This window comes from Castanea sativa, chromosome 4 (genome assembly GCF_040712315.1).
Source record: "Castanea sativa cultivar Marrone di Chiusa Pesio chromosome 4, ASM4071231v1".
NCBI classification, from domain to species: domain Eukaryota; kingdom Viridiplantae; phylum Streptophyta; class Magnoliopsida; order Fagales; family Fagaceae; genus Castanea; species Castanea sativa.
Window position 1 is genome coordinate 19,107,565 of NC_134016.1, and position 20,566 is coordinate 19,128,130.

General features: G+C 38.6%; 1 protein-coding gene across 1 annotated transcript; it reads left to right on the forward strand.

Moving 5' to 3' along the window:
- The first annotated feature begins 1,934 nt into the window (after positions 1–1,934).
- Positions 1,935–18,982, forward strand: LOC142631132 (uncharacterized). Its single transcript, XM_075805216.1, has 12 exons — positions 1,935–2,302; positions 2,517–2,663; positions 2,900–3,014; positions 3,108–3,199; positions 4,928–5,031; positions 6,284–6,321; positions 6,623–6,858; positions 7,478–7,571; positions 7,669–7,859; positions 16,673–16,892; positions 17,234–17,401; positions 18,500–18,982. Exons 1-12 carry the CDS (start codon positions 2,102–2,104, stop codon positions 18,649–18,651), a joined length of 1,758 nt encoding a protein of 585 aa, XP_075661331.1. The 5' UTR covers positions 1,935–2,101; the 3' UTR covers positions 18,652–18,982.
- Positions 18,983–20,566: the final 1,584 nt, after the last annotated feature.

The window sequence follows — 20,566 nt, forward strand, 5'->3', positions numbered from 1 at the left end:
CTAGCTGTGGTACTTGGCTGCAGGTCATAAACTGGACATCGAACTCTTAGATCAACTCAGCGAAACTGTGAATTGAGCCCTTCCTTAATCCGTTGAACAACCTCAATGTAGTGGGCCCGAGACTTGAAGGAAACACCTTGCACATCAACGCATCATTATGGGCGTGTAACGACATCATCTGTATATAATGGCTTACGTGCTCTACTAGGTTCATCTTCCTGTCGTAAGAGTTGAACGGCAGTTGCGTAAATCTGTTCGGCATAGGGGCTTGCTCAATATCCCCCGAAAATGGAGATTGAGCAGCTTGGCATAACGCTCGGCTCATAGCGTCCATGGCGGCATTCCTAGGCCATCGCTCTTCGGGGGAAGTCGAACCCATATCTGCATATTCCCTTGATAGCGAGCGATCGCGGTGAAGATGGGGACCAGACTGACGAGACTTGGTTCGGTATCGACCTCCCACACTAGTCGACCCTACCTCGCATTCCCCATGACCTCTCCTCTGGTGCCTCCCTCTCACTTCCAACTCTAAATCTCTCACCAACCTTCGTAATCACTCAAGCTCCTCGCCCTGCTTGTCGACACACCAATGCTTCGAAGCGCCTGACATTGTCCGGTGAGTCTGATACGACCTGTCCCCAAGGCCGGATTGCTCCTCTTCCCGCTCATGCTCCCTATCTTCGTGTCTCTTTTGCCTTCTTTCTCTTTAGGTAGATCCCCGAGAAGACCTCCCAGAGCCACTTTCAGCGTAGCTCCCTGACTGACCTCCGGATATTTTCTTGCTCTGATCTCAGTAGAACCACAGCTTTGTAGGAGATCCCTACAGACGACGCCAATTGTGCAGGCCAAAATTATGTAGTGTATGATTTTGGGCTCACAATCTATTTGTTTTATGGGTTTTAAGTTTCCTACTATGGGTGATCCTTCACTTTGAGACCCATGCAATTACTTAAGACTCTATGGATTCCTCCGTTTCTCTAAGTCCCTCTCCCTTTTCTTATGGTAGTCTCTTTTCTCTCTGTGTTTCTCTCTCCCAAATCCAACCCCCATTTCTCCCTCCGTTTGCTTATTCATAGCCTCATATGAGTGGGAGTGCCATGATTACCCCCACCTGCTAGTGCAATTGGGGGTCCAATTCTATCATCTTTAGGTGGGTTTCTGGTGGGAAAGTGGTAGTGGGGTCCAATTCTATCATCTAAGGCACTACCGGGCAACCGGATATAGGGTTTCTACGAGTAACGGTACTCCCGACCAGGCTAAAGACGATCGAGGGGAAATTTGTCTGTGGTACTTAAGCTAGCGAAGTCCCATTTCAGCTTTGGAGTATAGATCGAGCTCTAGAGTGCCCAGACCGATGTTGAAGGACAAAAATGAGGTTAGGGCCAAATGACGCGTCATGGGGCTTGGGCTTAAGAACCCATAGGGCCTAGGGCCCAGCTCTGTGCCAAGGCTTGGGCCCAAGTCTAGAGGACCTGTGGTCTAGCCCCGTGCGTACAACAATGTTTTAGTGGGAGTTAGAGTTGTATTTTTACCAAATTGTCTTTTAGTTTTGTCTCTACTTAAACATAGAGGTGTAAAGACATTTTTGAACTAAAAAATGAGGAATCCAAATAGGGGAAGCCCCTTAAATAATAGTATAGATATGGTTGAATTTTAAAAGAGAAACCTCAAGTGATATCTAAATTTTATCTATGAAAAACATATTAAATGATGTGGCATAAAGACTTTTTTTTTTTTTTGGCTGAATATAGAGACGAGAGTTTGAGACTGCGAAAGCATGGTATTGCCTTTTTTTTTGACATAGCATGGTATTACATTTTGATTGGGTTTGTGATGTGTTTTCTTGGCTTGCGTGGCGCACCCACACAGCACAGCACAAAAGAGGTTTTGTTAAACTAAACTTTAATAAAAGTAGTATTCGAAGAGAGATTCCCGATACTCCCATCTTTTTTAAACCAAAAATTAAAAAAAATCAACAAATATCTTCCTACTCCTCTACTCTTCGATCCCATCCCATCGCATCGACAAAGCACACACACAACACGCACGTACTCACTCATATTTTCTCTCTAGCATTCGCATCGGAGAGCACCAGAAAGAAATGGCGCCGCCAGAGCCCGAAGGGCAAGTTCAGCAACGAAGACAACCACAACAACAAGGTGGTTTCTCTTCGATGATCACCGGAGTCATAAGGATGGCTGTGTTTTGGTACTTCGCTTCCAAATTCTTCTCACCCAAACGCCCCTCTGGCTCTGAACCCTCTCAGCTCATCTCCAATCTCTTCCACAAATCCGAGCCTCTCGTACTCTCTCTCTCTCTGATCTACAATTTTTTTTATTATTATATAATTTTATTCGCAATTATGTTTTTGAAAAATTTGAGTCTAGGTTTGATAGAAGTGAATGAATTGTTGTTGTTCGGTGATGTTAGGATTTAATTAATTAGGGTTCAAATTTCTGTTTAATTTTCACATGATAATAATAAGGTAATTATTTGTTTGTGGCTGGGTTATGTAGGATATGTGGCTATATGTTTCGGAACACGAAAAGTTCAATGATTTCGCGAATGAAGCTGCACTTATGTGGCATGAAAGTAATATTCCGTACGCTGTTTGGGGATCGGAGAGTACCAGGTCTCTTTCTTTGAAGTATTCTCCGTCTGAGGTACCACTTTTGTTTTAGGAACCACTACCTGTAATTTAAATTCATAATACTTGTCGTTTGTATTCAATAAGTTCCTATGTTAGGAACTGCTTAGCCCGTCACGGCCGGCAACTGATTCTAATGGGTAAGGTTGCCTGGAGGTTTTACCTGCTAAAGGTGGGTCCAAAGGGCTCTTCTTTAGAAATGGTCCCTACGTTCGTATGTTGGAGATATGAAGATAATATTTGTTGTTTCAGGCTGTAAAGAACAATGGGAGTCTATATGCTCACGTTTACTTTGCACGCTCTGGTTACCCCGCTGACCCAAATGATCCAGAGTACCAACCTCTAGCTGCATTCGGAAGGACACACTGTAAGGATGTCTCTCTGGCTGTTTATATATTTATTTGACTTAAAAAAAAAAACAAATCAGCATTAAAGATATCTTCCATTTCATTGATTTCAGCTATCGTAGCATACTTTCCCAAGTCAAGAGCGGATAAAAAGAAGAGTTTATTGGGGAACAAAGATTCGGATGAGGGCGGAACTGTGACCAAGGTTTGTCCTTTACTATTAAATAGTCTTATAAATAACTTCAGGATGACTTATTACTAGTGAGCTTTGGTTTCAGATATCTAAACCTCATATTTCTACCTTTGCAATTGTTTAACTACGATTATTGTCTTTGATCTATCATTTATGAAGTCTACAACATTCTCTTCTTGAACTGATTTTGGTATGGATGCTCATTTGAGTGCCATAAATTTATCAAGTTTTGCGTATGTTAGAGGCTCCCTTTATTGTCAATAGCTGATTTTGTCAGAGGGTCATGTGCAAACACTTATTATACATTAATAATAATAATACACTGTATGAACATATTTGGTGAATTAGAGGACTGCATGTAAACCTCTAAGTAAAGGTGGGTTGGGTATTAGAGTAAATTGAACCTGTTTAATCAATGGTTGTTGGGGAAATGGCTGTGAAGATTCATTCAGGAGCAAGAAAATTAAAGGAAACGGTTGAGTAAAGTGCAGGGAGGAAGAGGGGAGTTTTTGCTGCAAATCTAGTTCACATAACTTGTAGGATTGAGAGTCTGGAAGGCCATCAGAGCAGAGGAGGATCCTTGGGTAGATTTTTTGGGTTTAAAGTTGGTGGGAGGGTCAGATTCTGTTATGATGCCTAGTGCACTGAATAAACTGGCATCCCTACTTCCTTGTTTATTTCAGATTGCTGCTAATAAAAACGCTAGGGAAGCTGTATGAGGGATGGGGTGCAGTGGAATCTAGAATTTCTGAGACCTGCCCAGGATTGGGAATTGGAGCGTTTTTTAATCTTTTTAAGTAACAGTATTCCACATGGATTAGGGTGGGCAGGAAAGACGGTGTGTTGGAAATAGACTAAAAATGGATGCTTTAGTGTTTGATCATACTTCATACTATGAGGCTTTAAGAGGGCAAAGGCTCCTCCAAGGGTGGCTGTCTTTGTATGGATGAATTTTTTGGGGAAGATACAGTTGATAACCTGATTAGATGAGGTATGTCTCTTGTGAGTCATTGAATCATGTGCAAACATGGTGGGGGACATTGTTGAGCACCTGCTACTGCATTGGTGTATAGCATAGGAATTATGGACTTCTATTTTTGTTGTGTTTAGCGTTAGATGGGTGATGCTTGAAGCAGTGAGAGGGGTGCTTCAGTGTTGGCGCTACAGACCTATTTCTCTTAAAACAGAGCATGGAATGTTGTTCCTTCATGTTTGATGTGGGGGAGATGGAGGGAGAGGAATAGGAGAATCTTTGAAGGACAAGAGATGAGCGTTGAGAGGGTGAAATCCAAGTTTATTTTTATTAAATCTGAGTAGGCCTTCAAACATGTGTGATTTTTTAGAGTCATTGTATTCTTGATTTGACAGGAGAACTCAAAGCTATACAGCTGGTATACTTTGAATTGTTCCTTTTGTATCCAATGTAATATTTTTCTTCATAAAGTTAAATTACTTATAGAAAACTGTGGTAGGCCCCTCCAGATGCCTATGTGCACAGAGAGGATGAATCCCATTCTAGGAGATCCCCTTTCCTGGTTTGGAATTTGTTTGTGATTTAATTATTGGTTAAAAATGATTCTGTTCTGTATAATTGTGGAGCTTTTGTAGATGATTTTTTTGGTGTTGGTTTGAGGTCCTGGACTCTAGTGTATCTTGAACAGGATGTCTTTTATAGACTCCTTATGATGGCACTTATCAATATGGGGTTCATATTCTAATGGAAATTTATGTTGACTTCAGGTGGTTGATGAAACTCAAGGTGATTCTGAAGATGATAAACCTGTGGAGTGGGTTTCTTATTGGAAACCAAATATTACAATCAATTTAGTAGATGATTTTACACGGTATGGTTTCTATGAGTGTCAGTTCTGTATTAGATTTTGAATGTGGTAGAAAGATTATTGATTTTATACTGATTGTAAAATTCTTACCACTGCAATTAAACTTTGAATATCTTAGCTGTGTACATTTCCAGGATTTGTTTTTTCCTTTCCTTGTATATATGGTGATTTGTCTTTGTGGTACACCCAATTCCTCAAAGTCCTTGTTTCTGATTACCTTTATTTATTTTAAGACGATAGGTTTGGAACTGTAATTACTTATGTCCATTAAAAAGGTAAAAGGATGATCTTGTGAGTTAAGTGTTTTTTGGAGTTACAGTTGTTGAGATGTAATCACATATCTTTTGTTTTATCTGAGGTTTGAAGCCATGTATTTTAATGTTATGGTTTCTTGTGAGTATTGTCAGAAAACTAAAATATCTAAGCCTCCCCATTTCCATATTCCCCTCCCTTAAGTAATAAGGTCTGGATCCAATGCTGAAGCTGAGTGTTGTGTTTAATACTTATTTACAATATTTTTAAGAGATTGACCCAAAAAATATGGTAAAAATATGATCAATAACTTTAAAGATTTCAAGGGCACTGTTACCTGCATTGTTTTGGTTTTGGATATTTTTTTGTTGGTGTTTATTATTCTTTTTTCTCAGGAGTTGCTTGATGTTGGCTTTTAAGTCCCCTGAAAGGTCATCTTGTTTTTAGCTTCTGAGATTTATTGTACTTTGAATCAGAATGTTGTTCCTAGTCATAATAGAAACACAATCAGTTAAATAATTGGTTCTTTACACTGTTTTTTATTTTTATGTCTCACAGTTTGCGTTACCAAAAATCATTAATACCAAAAAATATTGATGAATACAAGTGGCAGAAAATAATTATCTTGTCAGTCATACAAGTGGCATAATGTCATTATGGGGAGTGTCTTATGAAGTTAGTGTGTGCGTAGCTTTTGTCTTTGCCTTTTGATATCTTGTTTTTACCCCTAAAAGTTTCTTAGCTGTAATATTTTGTGTCTGAATTTATGTTATTTCATTTTCTTTTTGATAAGTTACTTTATCTCATTTTCTGTGTGTATTAACACTTCAAAAGAAAATGATACATGTCAAAGAAAATCTTCTTTGAAGTGTATTAACTGAATGTGCAACTGGTTTGAACATCAGGTTTACGTGATCTCATTTGCTATATTTTCTCTTTTCAATTTTATGAACTTTGTTGCTAACCTTGCTTATCCCCCACCCCTTCCTTTTTGTCCCTGCAGATACCCTCATAATGCTGTACCACCAAACATTGCTCCTTGTATCCTTGAAGTTTCTATTTTTGTGAATCTACATTTACTTTTGATGTCTTCCATCTCTATACTTTCCGTTTTCTATGATAAATTCCCTATGACTCTTCCAGCTAGGTTTACCCTTTCTCTATTATAGTAAATGTGAATTCCATACTTATGTTGATTTGCAACAAGATAGTTGATGCAACCCATTGTCTTTAGTTATCTGTTGCACTATTGATTTACTAGGCCTGGAGCTGCATGTTAAGTAGACAGTGGGAAGATGGATGTCATAATCATAGCTTTGAGTTTCTTGACTTAGATCTGCAGACTTGAATGTTGAGCCTAGTACAGGGAACTACTACCCAAGCGTTTTCTTCAATGAGTTTTGGTTACTTAGAGATAAGTTGATACAAATTAATGAGACAGTGACAGAGTTGCCACTTGATCTGGAGGTGGGTCCCATAAGTGTGACAAAGTGGCAACTATTCCTGCAGATTGACCAATCTTTCCAGATTCACCGTAGTTATGGAAGCATGCTTGAAGGCGAGGCTGATGAGTTAAAGGTATTGCTTATTCAGTCACTGTAGCATATTTCTCTGGCACATGCACATAGTCAATTTAGCCAATGAACTTTATCTCAAATGGTGTTTCCTCCCCTTTTAAGAGCAAGGCAGATGGTGAAGTCGTGGTTTAGGACCCACTGGCTGCTTGTATAAGTTCCACACACACTCAAGAAAAAAAAAAGATGATCCCATAAAATCAATATGAAGATTTGAATTTCAGCTGATGAACACTATCTAAATTTTCATAATGGTAGATTGTATTTTGGATTACATTTGAGGGGAAATTTGAAGATGTGAAAGAATTAAATGATTGTAAGAGAAACAGGTGTTTCGAATAGCATTAAGATTTCTAATCCTAGAGTTTTTGTTAATTGAAATCTTCTTATTGTTTTGGCCCAAGAATTTTTCCCATCCTACAGTCACCTGCTTGCTAGTTGAAATGATGACATTTAACTCTATGAAGTGAAATTTGGGTTGTCATTCAATGGGATGGACTCAAAGATTGTAGTTACTGTCTATAATGGTTTGGAAGCAATTTTTTTTTCTCTGTCCTTGTTGCTTCTAGTAACCTCCATGAAATTTAATATTTTGTTTTTTCTTTATCTGATAATTTTCTCAGAGGGTGTTCTTGGAAGGAAATCCATACCTCCTGGCAATCACAATGGTTGTTTCTTTACTTCATTCAGTGTTTGACTTCTTGGCATTCAAGAATGGTAAAATTGTAATTTTTGTTCAAGGGCAATATTTAAGTTTCACTCCTGGATGTTCGAGGATAAAAATGCTAACTAATCTGATTGTGTCCCTTTGCAGATATCCAATTTTGGAACAAAAATAAGTCTATGGAAGGACTGTCTGCTAAGTCTGTTGTTGTGAGCTTTATATGTCAGCTCATTGTTTTCCTCTATCTACTCGATAATGACACCTCATGGATGATTCTTGCAAGTTCTGGAATTGGTTGCTGTATTGAGTTTTGGAAAATTGGGAAGGCTATGCACATTGAGGTATCATCTAGTTATTAAGATTATGTTTATTTATGTCTCTTCTAAGATTTAAACAATTATTTTGGCTTTAAGCATGCATGAGAATTTGCCCCTTGATATCACATTATTCTAGATTTAACACAACATTAGCATGTTTGTATGTGCTTATCTGCCATTTACTTAAAGCTTGGGATACTTCTTTTTCCCTGTGTCCTATCGTTTGCTGCTACCAATTTTTTGCTGGATTCACATAGACAAGGATAGCATGTGCGTGTGCAGGGACAGAACCAGAATTTCATCCTTTTTTTTTTGATAAGTAAGAATAATTTTATTAAAAAGAAGACTACCTCATGCATAAAGCAAAAGTAGCCAAAAAAGTTATGTACAAAGGACATAGACTCCAAAAACAAAGTAATGGAATCTCTAGTCATAAAACCCCGAGCACAAGATCAATCCAACAAAGTGCGTACAAAGGTTGCTAGAAGCTGATCTCCCATACTCTCTGCATTCTCAAATGTATTTCTACTTCGTTCCTGCCATATGATCCAAATCAAACTGATGCGGGAGATGCAAGAAAATTATAATTTAATATTATTTATGTTTACAAGTCAATTGTATTTTTATGTTTTAGGTCCTAGTAATTTATTAGGCTATTAGTATTTTAATTTGGAAGCAAGGTTATTTTTGTAATAAGGCAATTAGAGTTTCCTAGTCAATTACAACTAGGGTTTAACAATCCTTTATAAGCAACCTATTGTACTCCTTGAGGAGATAGTTAATATTTTGATGAATGAAAAAATTGTCGTTTGGTCTTTCTTTGGTCTAGTGCTGACTCCAGGTTTGCCCTAGGTGCTGACTCCTAGTGGTTTTCCCGCTTGGTGCTGACTCCAAGCCAGGCCTCGGTGCTGACTCCTAGGTCATATCTCTTCATTTTGTTGTTTCAGTTTTGTTCTGGTTGTTTGCATCACAAACATAACAGATCCATATTCCAAATATTCAAAGAATTTTTACCTATCTAGTTCCTCAAACCAAACAAAAGATCAATCACTCTCTTCGGTAAGACCCTGTAGATCCCAAAAGATCGAATAAAATATCTCCACAATTGATAATCTTACTTGCAATGAAGCAAAAGGTGATCCACCGCCTCCTTGCTACACTAGCACATGCAGCACCAATCCTCTATAGTGTAGCTTCTTTTCCTAAGGTTGTAACAAGTGAGTATCTTCCCCAATGCCGTCGTCCAAATTAAAAGGGAAACCCTCTGTGGGGCCTTCACACCCCAAATACATTTCCAAGGAAAAGTGATAGAATTTGACCCCCTCAAAGCATTATAGAAAGAACAAATATCAAATTTTTCATTTTTCTTCAACCTACTTGTCACCCAATCTCCATCCTCATGAAGAGGAATATGTGAATCCAGAAGATGAAGAAAAGCAGCCACCAAGCCCAATTCCCAATCATTAAAGCACTAGAAGAATCTAAGATCCCAACTCTGCCTTTCCCCCACAAACTGCCTCACCAACAAAGACTCCTCTGAAGCATCCTGATCTGTGGAACTATTGCACAACACAAGAAAAGAAATTCTCAGGAGTTGGTCCCCACACCAACAATCATGCCAAAATCGAATTTAGTTCCCCCCTCTAATAGTGCAGACCTCATCACATCCTACCAAATAGTGTTTAAAGTCATCCCCCATTCCTCCTCAGAAGAAATTCCTTTGCAGCTTCTCTATCCTATTTGCCACACTCGTGGGGATGGTAGGAGCATTTCCAGCAGCTTATCTATATTTTTGTACTGTTTGGACAGTGAACAGTGATATTTAGCTTTTACCTACCTACTTTTTTAAATACACTTTCCAACTGATTCTTAATCATTTTCTCCATCTCATTTAAATATTATTTCTTCATTTATTCTTTATTCTTTTTTTAACAACTACACATCTTCCAACATTTTTTAATTCAATAGCTGATTATTATAATAGAAAAAAACATTTGAAGTGTGAACAGTAAATGCTACAGTGTTCTCTACTTGTAGAGAAGCACTATAGCAATTCTAATCTAAAAAATGGAGAGGGAGAAGCTGTTGGAGTGGGTTTTTGGGGTGTTTTCTCTCTAAAATTGGCTTTAAAGAAGCCATTGGAGATGCTCTAAACAATGAAGTGGGAATGGTTAACAATGAAAGATAATACATTTTATTTTTTAAAGGTAATGAGACTTTTATTGAGAAAAAATTGAACATCATGTTCATGATGGTGAACACTTTGAACAATAAAACAAATACAAAAAGATCAAGAGTTAAAGGAAATAGAAACTAAAAAATCAGATACAGCAGTACAGATCATACACCCCCAAACATGAGCCCAAAGAAACAAAGTACAAAAGAGTAAACATTTTAGATGTTCCAAAGTTCTTGCCTTGTCTTCAAAAATGCGGGCATTACGTTCTTGTTAGACTAACCACATTAAACATGCCGGGACCATATTCCAAATGGTTGAAAGATGCTTTTCAAACCAGTTTCTCCAAATAAAGAAACAAGAGTTCACTGACCTTGGCATTATCCATTGAATCCCAAACATTGCAAAAACTTCACACCACAAGGCGTGAGAGAATTTACAATGAAGAAGAATGTGGTCCATTGATTCCTCATCGCAGCAACATAAACAACACCTATTAACCAGATACTGACCTTTTTTAATAAGATTATCAATGGTGAGTATCCCATCAAAAGCTCCTGTCCATAAGAAGAAAGACACCCGTTTAGGCACCTTAGTACACCAAATACACTCCCAAGGAAAGGCATCGGTGGTAGGACTAGATAATAGCTTATAAAAAGCGCACATCAAAAACACCAGACGTAGTCAATCTCCAGACCAGCTGATCATCCCCCTCACCCCTCAGCATAGAGGAATAAATAAACTCAAAAAATGAATAGACAGTGGCTGCTTGTCAATCCTGAGGACCATGACGGAACAGTAAATTCTAGTTCCTACCTCCTTCTGAAGTAGATACAACCAAGTCAAAGACCCATGCTTCTTTAGAAACAGAGCAAGCATACATAGAAGGAAAGAGTTCCTTCGAAGGAGTAGGCCCACACCATGGGTCATGGCTACCCTCCCCCCACAGTATATAGAATTTGGCTAAAGAACTTCTCTGTTCCTTCTTTAATACTCCTCCACACCCCACACCCGTGAGCACCTCTAACCCCCCTAGTGCATTAGCCTCCTCTCGCCTCCCCATATTTGGCTGCTATAACTTGACGCCATAATCTATTATTTTCTTTCCCAAAACGCCACAACCACTTCCCAAGCAAAGCCTTGTTATACAACCCAACCCTCCGGATCCCCAAACCACCACATTCAACTGGCAAGTATACCTTAACCCAAGCAACTAAAGGATACTTAAAAACATCCTCTGAGGCCCTCAAAGGAAAGTCCTCTGAATCCTTTCTATTCTCGCTGCCACAGCTTGAGGGATAGTAAACAACGATAAAAAGTAGGTGGGAAGACTCGATAGAGTACTTTTTAACAAAGTATGCCTACCACCTTTCGACAAATAAAGTCATTTCCATCCTAACAGCCCTTTCTCCATCTTTTCTATAATAGGATTCCAAATTGACGAATCCTCATAATGTGCCCCGAGAGGCATGCCCAAATATCTCATAGGCAGAGTGCCCACCTTGTAGCAAAGGATACGAGCCAAACCATTCAAATTCCCAACATCGCCAACAGGAACAATCTCGCTCTTGCCTACATTAACTTTCAGGCTCGTAATAGCTTCAAAGAAGATCAGCACCATCTGCACGTATAATAACTGTTCCCTAGAAGCATCACAAAACAAAATAGTATCATTAGCAAAAAGAAGGTGAGAGATATGGATGCTCCCAGGTCTATGGGACTTTGCATGAAATCCACAAAGAAAGCCACCATTTTCTATCCTCTTCAACAGTCTACTCAACACTTCCATAACCATAAGAAATAAAAGCGGAGACAAAGGATCCCCTTGGCGAAGACCACGAGAACTACCAAAAAAACCCGCAGGAGTTCCATTAACCAGAACTAAGAATTTAACTGTAGAGATGCACGCCTTAATCCACCTACTCCACCTTGCCCCAAAGCCCATCCTTTCCATAAGGTAAAATAGTGCATTCCAGTTCACATGATCATAAGCCTTCTCAATGTCCAGCTTAATTATTACACCAGGAATACCACTCTTCGACCTTCTGTCTAAGCATTCATTGGCAATTAGAACCGAATCAAGAATCTGTCTCCCTCCCACAAAAGAATTTTGAGAGTCGGATATCAATTTATCCAAAACCCCTCGTAGCCTATGAGCCAGCACCTTAGCCAAAAGTTTATAAAGGCTGCCCACAAGACTAATAGGACGAAAGTCTTTAATATTTACTACATTAGTCTTCTTGGGGATCAAACATAGAAAAGTGGCATTAAGAGATTTCTCAAAAACACATTGGCTGTGAAAATCTTTGAAGAAAGCCAATACATCCCCTTCTAAAACACTCCAGCATTTCTGATAGAAAGACATAGTAAACCCATTTGGCATAGGGGCCTTATCACTTTCCGCCTCCTTGAGAGCCTCAATTATCTCCTCCTTCTCAAACTCTCTCCAACATAGACCTCTCAGTTTCGTCTAGACAAGCGAACTCTAACCCATCAATAGTAGGCCTCCAAGCTTCCGGTTCCTGATATAATCTCTTATAAAAATTCACCACCTGATCCGTAACATCTGACTCATCCTTAAAGAGAACGCCATCCACCTCCACTCTTCTAATCTGATTGGTTCGCCTATGGGAATTGGCAATTCTATGAAAGAACCGTGTGTTGTTATCACCTTCTTTGATAAAAAGAGCCTTGGACTTCTGCCTCCAGGAAATCTCTTCCAAAGAAGCCAGAAAAGTCTAAGAGCTCAGTCAATAGACTCTTTTTTCTAAAAGCTACATCTCCAAAAACATGTTTGTTCCAATGCTTCAAATCCCCTTTAAGGGCTTTCAACTTACAAGCTAGAACGGAACTTGGAGGTCCCACGAAATGATAGCCATTCCACCGATGACGAACCTTATCCACAAAACCCTCCACCTTTAACCACATATTTTCAAATCTAAAAGCGCTCTTCCCCCTCGACATACCACCTGCCTCCACTAGCAGAGGACAATGATTCGACACTACCCTAGGGAGAGTCCTTTGGGTCACATCTAAGAAATGCTCTTCCCAAAACTCTATCAATTCTAGACATAGGACTATTAGAGTCTCGAAACCAAGTATATTCACCTCCTACCAAAGGCAAATCAATCAGCGAATGTTTCGCAATGAAGTCCGAGAATTTAAACATAGCTGGGACTAAAAGAATTACAGCCAAGTCTCTCATCCGGGTAATAGATAACATTGAAATCACCAAACACACACCAAGCCCCAGCCCCAGCCCACCGTGATCTCACTAAATCTAATTCTAACCACATTGCATCCCTAAGACTTCCGTCAGTCGGTCCATACACCTCTGAATAGATCCATTCAAAGCCATCTGACACTCCCTTTAACAAAACTAAAATTGAAAAACTTCTAACCACTAAATCTACTCTCTCAAAAACCCTTCTATCCCACATCAGAATTACACCCCTAGTTGTATGCGTGGCATCTAAGGCCCTCCAGTCTACGAAAGGGCTACCCCCGAGACTTTTAACCAAGCTGGAGCTGGTGCTGTTCAGTTTAGATTCTTGAAAACATATGATATCACACTTCCATTCCCATAAAAGATTCTTCACAACATCTCTCTTATGAGGATTATTCAAACCCCTCATATTCCAAGACAATTTTTAAATTCATAGACCAAGAGACGGACCCAAACTAGAGGATTTCAAACTGCCTCTAGAACTTCTACCAGAATGGCCATCATAATTAATAGATGAAAACAAATTTCTTAACTCCCTCCTACCCTTTTGGTTTGAATTGCTTACCCGACGAGTAGTAACAACAGCCGCTTGTTGCTCCCAAACCCTCTCAAGTTTTTGAAAGAAATCAATACACTGTCTCTCACAACAAGCAATTGGGAAACCCACAAAAGTACTAAAACCTCTAATCATCCTTCTCACCCATTCAAAAGGCTCCAAAACCTCTTCCATTGAAGACCCATCTGAACCATCTTCCACAGAGACGAGATCAAAAAAACCATTTGGGTCCCACAGAGCCAAAGGTGTAATGACCTCAGGATTAACAACCTCAACCTTATCCGAAGACAAATAGTCATCCCAAATCAATCTAGGAACTTCAGAGTCAATCAAACCACGACCCACCTTAGAAATAGGAATATTCAAGTCTGAACCCACCAAAAGTTGGCTCTGAACCAGAACTGGACACCCAGAATTTTCAACGGTTGTCGAATGAGCTCCAAAAGGTGTATCGGCAACCAAAAACCCAACCCCTTGGTCCATGGTTTGATCAGCAACATCAGGGGAGTGGACTGGTTCTCTATCGGCGCTCAAAACTGCCTCCACAACAATACCATGATCATCTGACTCTGCAATGATAAAATCAGCCACCGAAACAGTCATCGGGCTTCGTGACAGTGAGGAGAGGGCAGCTCAGTCTCTCGCCAGAGCTTTGGAACTCCCCTGCCTCTTCCTTGTGAGTCCCTGGTTCCCCATCAGGCTTCGTATCAGCAGCAGGAGAGCTGCCCAGTCCCTCGCCGGAGCTTGGGATCTTTCCTTCCTCTTCCTCGTGTGTCCCCGATCTTTCCCCAGTCACCCACTCATAAGTTTGCAAGTCATCGGACCCATCACCAGCATGGGCTTGTCCTGAACTGTCAAACAAGGGCTGGCCCGACCCATTCTCATGATTGGGTTGGTGGGCTTGAGCAGGCTGACTTGCAATGGGCTGTATTTTACCCCAAGAAACAGTCCGCTTACCCTCACCCACCAAGTCAATAGATATTTTTAAACAAAAGTGGGCCTGGGTCCATTTTAAATGACTTGCACGTACAGGCCTGCCAACTGTTGACACTAGCAGAAATTGACTCTTTGGAAAAATCAAATCCCCCCAAAGGCTCAAACTGATTACACTGACCAGTTATATTTGGAAGATGCTTCACAAAACGTAAATTACTCCCTTTATTTTTGTGGCCATTTAATTTTTTCCAAACTTGGGATTTTTGCATGTCAATTGCTTTTTCAAACTCACCGCCTCCGGCCACCACCTTTTTCTCCAGTCCAGCAGTCTTTCCCAAAAAATAGTCACGTAATCTTCTTCCAAACAAAGCCCAACCGCCTATCTTGGTCCCCTCTGGAACCCGTAGGCAACCCCTTCTTGCACCATTGTGGTATTCAGAGATTTCCACAAATAAGCTGCCCTTGTTAGATCTACTGGTAAACACCAAAAGTTTAGAGTTTTCATGTAAACGTTTGAAAAAAGGTTGCTTTCGAAAGTTCCACTGATCAAGGTCTGCCAAACAAGCAATAAGCCAGTCCAAACCCAAATGACCCACCCTAATGGAGCCATGGAACTTACCCCGTCGTTCGTGAATAGCATAGGAATCTATTCTACCACCATCGAAAGCTAAAGAAAAAACCTTTTGAGTCAATACGAAAGAAAGCTGAAATCCTCTCTAACTCCCCTGACTGTGGTTTAGGCTTGGGCTGTTGAGGTTTGGGTGGCTGTGAGGGAGTAACAGTCGGCTTGGATTGTAAGGTTGAGGGGTATGAAACATTATCAGGAGGGGAAGCTATGGGTACAGGTGGTTGTTGTGGTCCCTGGCCAAAGGTTGGCCAAAAAAATTGTGGTGGTGTGAAAGGTAGAAGAGGGCCAAAAGGTAGAGGAGGATGATATGGGTTATAAGGATGGCAAGTTGGTAGTGGTGGTGGTGGTAGTGATGGTGTATATGGAGGACGAAGTTGGACAGGTTGATGGAGGGGGTTGTGGATATGGTGGTGGTGGTAGAAGGGTAGGGCAAGGTGGTAGAGGGGTCATAGCACATTCTAATACTACCAAAAGAGTACTCTTCAATAAGGTCAACCACCCCCCCCCCCCCCCTTTTTTTGGAAGGTATAGCTTCTTCCAACCCGCAAGCCAACTTTCAAACTTCTCCTTTTGGGAGGGCTGAAGCATGAATCAAAAAATTTCAACATTCAAGAATGAGAACTATAGATTCACTACTAAATTAATACATGAAAAAAATAAAACTAGCATTTATTCATTCTTAATAAAAGATAAGATAATCATTACTTAATACATTTCAATTTAATCATCTATCAAAATAGAACTCCATATTTGTGTACATTCCTGAAATCATGTATTTGATTTTGTACTGAATTTCCCAGCTTCTTTACATATATATACTCAAATTTTCATCTATAAACAAAATTATGTTGCCATACCATATCTAGAACCTGATTCCAAACCAATAAATAAATAAATAAATCAGCTTTAAGAACAAAAGAAGTAAATTTTTTTGATGAATTGATAATATGATAACGATGACAGAAAAATCTTACTTTTTGAGTAAATGCAGCAAAACAACCAAAAAAAAAAAAACTGTACTTTCCATTTGACTCTATAGAAAGCTGACTCTAAAAATAATTTTAGTAGTTTCAATAGCTCTCAACGAGGTTCTGTCTGCGTGTGTGATAATTCGTATCTAGCACTGCACATCATATATTTAGCATTTTGATGTGTGCATGTCCTTCAATGTAGTAATCTTCTAATATCTAGAAAGCTACGGATTTGATGCTTGCTAATATCATATCTGCACTGAAGCTATTTATACTGCTTTGAATATTTCAGTTACCTTATTACAAGATGAGGGAATTTTGTAATTTTTCTCTTTAATCCCCAGATTGATAGAAGTGGGAGAATACCTATGTTGAGGTTCCGGAATCGTGACTCTTATACACAGAATAAGACAAAGGAGTATGATGATATGGCAATGAAGTATTTGTCCTATGTGCTCTTCTTGCTTGTTGCATGTTCCTCTATTTACTCGCTCATGTACGAGCGCCACAGGAGCTGGTATTCCTGGATCCTTTCTTCATTGACTAGCTGTGTGTACATGTTTGGTAAGATTGTTCCTCCAAAACTTCTTGTGTTGATATTGCTATTGGTTCCTCTTACCAGACTTGTTAAGTCATTAAACTGTTTATGTTATAATATATGGAGAGGAAAAAGAAAAAAAGAAAAAGAAAATCCAACTTGGGCATTACTGGGTCATTAACTCAAATTATACTCTTGTTGGGAGCCTGATTAGTAATCTTTGCCTTAATTTACCTAAATTGTCTTTGATGGCTTATGAACTTCATAATCATTTATTCTGTTCAGAGTCAAAACAGCTCTCAGTGCATGCAAATTGTTTTTCTTTACTCGTTGACGTTGATATGCAATATGATTTTCATTATTGCAGGTTTTATAATGATGTGCCCTCAATTGTTCATAAATTATAAGCTGAAGTCTGTGGCCCATCTACCCTGGAGGCAGATGACATACAAATTCCTCAACACCATCATTGATGATCTCTTTGCATTTGTCATAAAAATGCCAACACTACATCGGCTGTCTGTCTTTCGTGATGGTGAGATATAATTTAAATCCACATTGCATATTAGTTCAATTTTCCTAATAACTGTAGTAGACTTTAAAGTCCATATGCCTAAGTTAGGTCCCTTTTTCACTGTCAAATTCCTAAATGAGGGTTAGGCAATGGAAGTGCAATGGTGCTATTTCTATTATGAGAAAAGGGAATGGGAAAACAGGTAGTCCATGTTGTACTGATTGGTGATATTATTACAATGGTCATTTTAACTAGAAATATTCAAAGGAAAACTGACACCACCTGGAAGGTGCAGTAATTGTGTCATTGTTACATTGAGGGTGAAATGCCTCAAACAGTATAGCACTCAAGACTACAATGTAGAGTGGTGCCAACCTTAATTTAGTTTGGGTGCATAGTGCATACCTCATTATTGTGGACTATAACTTTGTGTTGGATTTTTATTCTGTATTATGGTCACGTGCCTATTTTCTTGCTGTTATTCAGAAGTAGGAAGAGATATTCTTCTAAGTCCTCATTATCATCCTCACCCTTCGGATTTTTCAGAAGTTTTAATTAGTAATTTTATTCAGCTATGGCAATTGGATAGTCAGTATTTTGTCTTGGAAAACTTTTAAAGGAATGGAGGTGCTAGCAGTTGTCATGCTTAGCCTGGCATAGAGTTGTGTCCTTCCCTCTTATTTATTTATTAATTTATTGTTTTGGTTTGTATATTTTCCCATATTATTCAAAATATTGTGTCATTATTGGTAGAAAGCTTCTTAAAAATTGCCTTGGAAGGCTGGAGCTACAAACCTCACAATCAGGGTCACATGGGAGGCCGTTGTTGATGCCAATGGGCTGCAAGGCCCTGTGCACATACAATATTGCTTTTTATTCGTCACAGATAACCCTTTTATTTTTTTTGTTGCTAAGTTATGCGTTCCTGTATGTCATTTAAGAGCCCCTCATTGTCAATACATCTGTTCAATGAGCATCATAACCTAATGCTAGTATGAAACCCTGCTAATTTTGTGTTGGATTCATGGGTTACGTCATGTCGTATTTTTCTGATATTGTTCTAGACTTGGGTTTTTTTTTGTGTGTGTGATTTTCATCCTCTTTTTGCTGGTCTTGCAGATGTTATATTTTTGATATATGTATACCAAAGATGGATATATCCAGTGGACAAGAGACGTGTAAACGAATTTGGTTTTGTTGGTGAGGATGATCAGGTTGCTGAAGGTGCAGAGGTGACTGCCACAAAGGAAGAAGAGAAGAAAACCAACTGAGATGGTTTTCAATTTTGGTGGTGAGGATGATCAGGTTGCTGATGGTGCAGAGGTGACTGTTGCCACAAAGGAAGAAGAGAAGAAAACCGACTGAGGTTGTTTTCAATTTATCAATCGGAACCATATTACAGCACGAACTGTAATATTTAGTTAGGATAATTTTTTTTCTTGATTTGTTTTACATATTCACATTAGAATGTTGATTCTAGGCCATTGGCTCCTCTTTCTGGAAGAATTTTGTGGCCCAGGAGGATAAGAGAATGTGTGTATTGTGTGTTTTTCTTTAAATTAATTTTTGGTGTACTCAATTAATTATGCAACATTTTTGTAAGCATGCCAATCTTTTGTATTGCCTTTAAACCTATTTTTACCATTATAAAGTCAACCATTGTTGCAGGTGTTGAAGACTGATTTTAAGAAAGTTATTACTAATTCCGGAAAAGTTAAGGTGTCTCCATTTATGACGATTCCAACTTTTAATCCTTGTAGCGGCAGCACAGGTGGATGCTACTCTCATCATGCACCTTGTAAAGAAGATATTCATTTTATGGTTAATGCTAGAAAAAGATTAAATGTCTAGATTGGGAGTAATGCAGTATAGATGGTTTGTACATAATGGGTGTGTGCCATAAATGACATATCTCACTTGATTATTTGTTATTTATTTTATTGATGGTGGATCGTTTTGACGAACAGCATTTTCTGATGTTTGGCTGGGATCAAAATGAAAAACATGTAACTTGGTCAATGATTTCCGCTGATAAAATCGAAGCTACGAGGGTTAATTTATCTTTCACTTTGGAAATTTACAGTTTTATGCTTTTGTGAATGGTTTAGGGTTTATTTAAGATCTGCTTATTTTGTTAAAATTAAAAACTTTTTGTTAAAAGTACCGTAAAGGTAGGAGTTAGTTGAAATAGTATAGTGAGACTTATGAATAGTACCAAAAAGTACAGTGGGACTTGTGAATAGTAGCAAAAATATACTGAATAGTAAAATAAGTAGGCAAAATTAATCATGCTAAACGGACACATAATATGTTTTAACTATTTTGGATTGTTGATTTTATTTAATGCTTGTGAACTAGCGTGTATTTGAAAAATAAAATTGTTTTTTTAGGTGAGTTTTCTAGTTACTCTACATGTTGTGAATGGAAGTTATGGTTCATATAATTATTTGGAATTAAAAAAATATTATTGTTTATTCCATGTACCAAATAGCTGAAACCTGAAATATTTTGCAGCTCATTTTCGTTGTTACATTCAAATACTTGAAAATGAGCTATTTTCTCGGCTAAAAGCTGAAATTTTATAATAATTGAAAAGATAAAGGTTCAAGTTTTTTGACGTTCGGCTAGATTTTGACTACAAGCTCAAAAATGACCACAATATCCCGAAACCACTTAATGACACAATATAACCCGAGAATTTTAGTTATTTTAAAGGTTTCGAGTATTTTAGGTACGTTAGAAAGTTTCAAGGTATTTAGTCATTTAGATGGTTTCATGATATTTTGGTTATTTTAGAGGTTTCATGTTTCCGTGCTCATTTTAGAGGATTTGAGGTCAATTTTGTGATTTTGGGGTATTTTAATCGTTTTACAGGATTTGGGGTATTTTTGATCATTTTAGCGATTTCGCGGTATTTTGGTCATTTTAGAGGTTTCAAGGTCTTTTTGCTCATTCTAGAGGAATTGAGGGCATTTTGGTCATTTTGTGATTGTGGGGTATTATTTTAATCCTTTTACAAGTTTTGGGGTATTTTTGTTTTTAAGTTTTCAGGGTATTTATGGCCATTTTTACTGTTATCGAGGTATTTTTGGTCATTTGAGAGGTTTCGGGATAATTTGGTCTTTCAAGTCGATGTATTGTTGGTTGTTCTGAAGTTTTGGGGCATTTTGTTCCTTTTAATCTTTT

Coding starts and splice junctions, on each gene's coding strand:
- LOC142631132 (XM_075805216.1), top strand. CDS start 2,102: ATGGCGCCGCCAGAGCCCGAAGGGCAAGTTCAGCAACGAAGACAACCA. Junction 16,893..17,233: donor TAGCTGTGTGTACATGTTTG/GTAAGATTGTTC, acceptor TCATTATTGCAG/GTTTTATAATGATGTGCCCT. Junction 17,402..18,499: donor GCTGTCTGTCTTTCGTGATG/GTGAGATATAAT, acceptor CTGGTCTTGCAG/ATGTTATATTTTTGATATAT.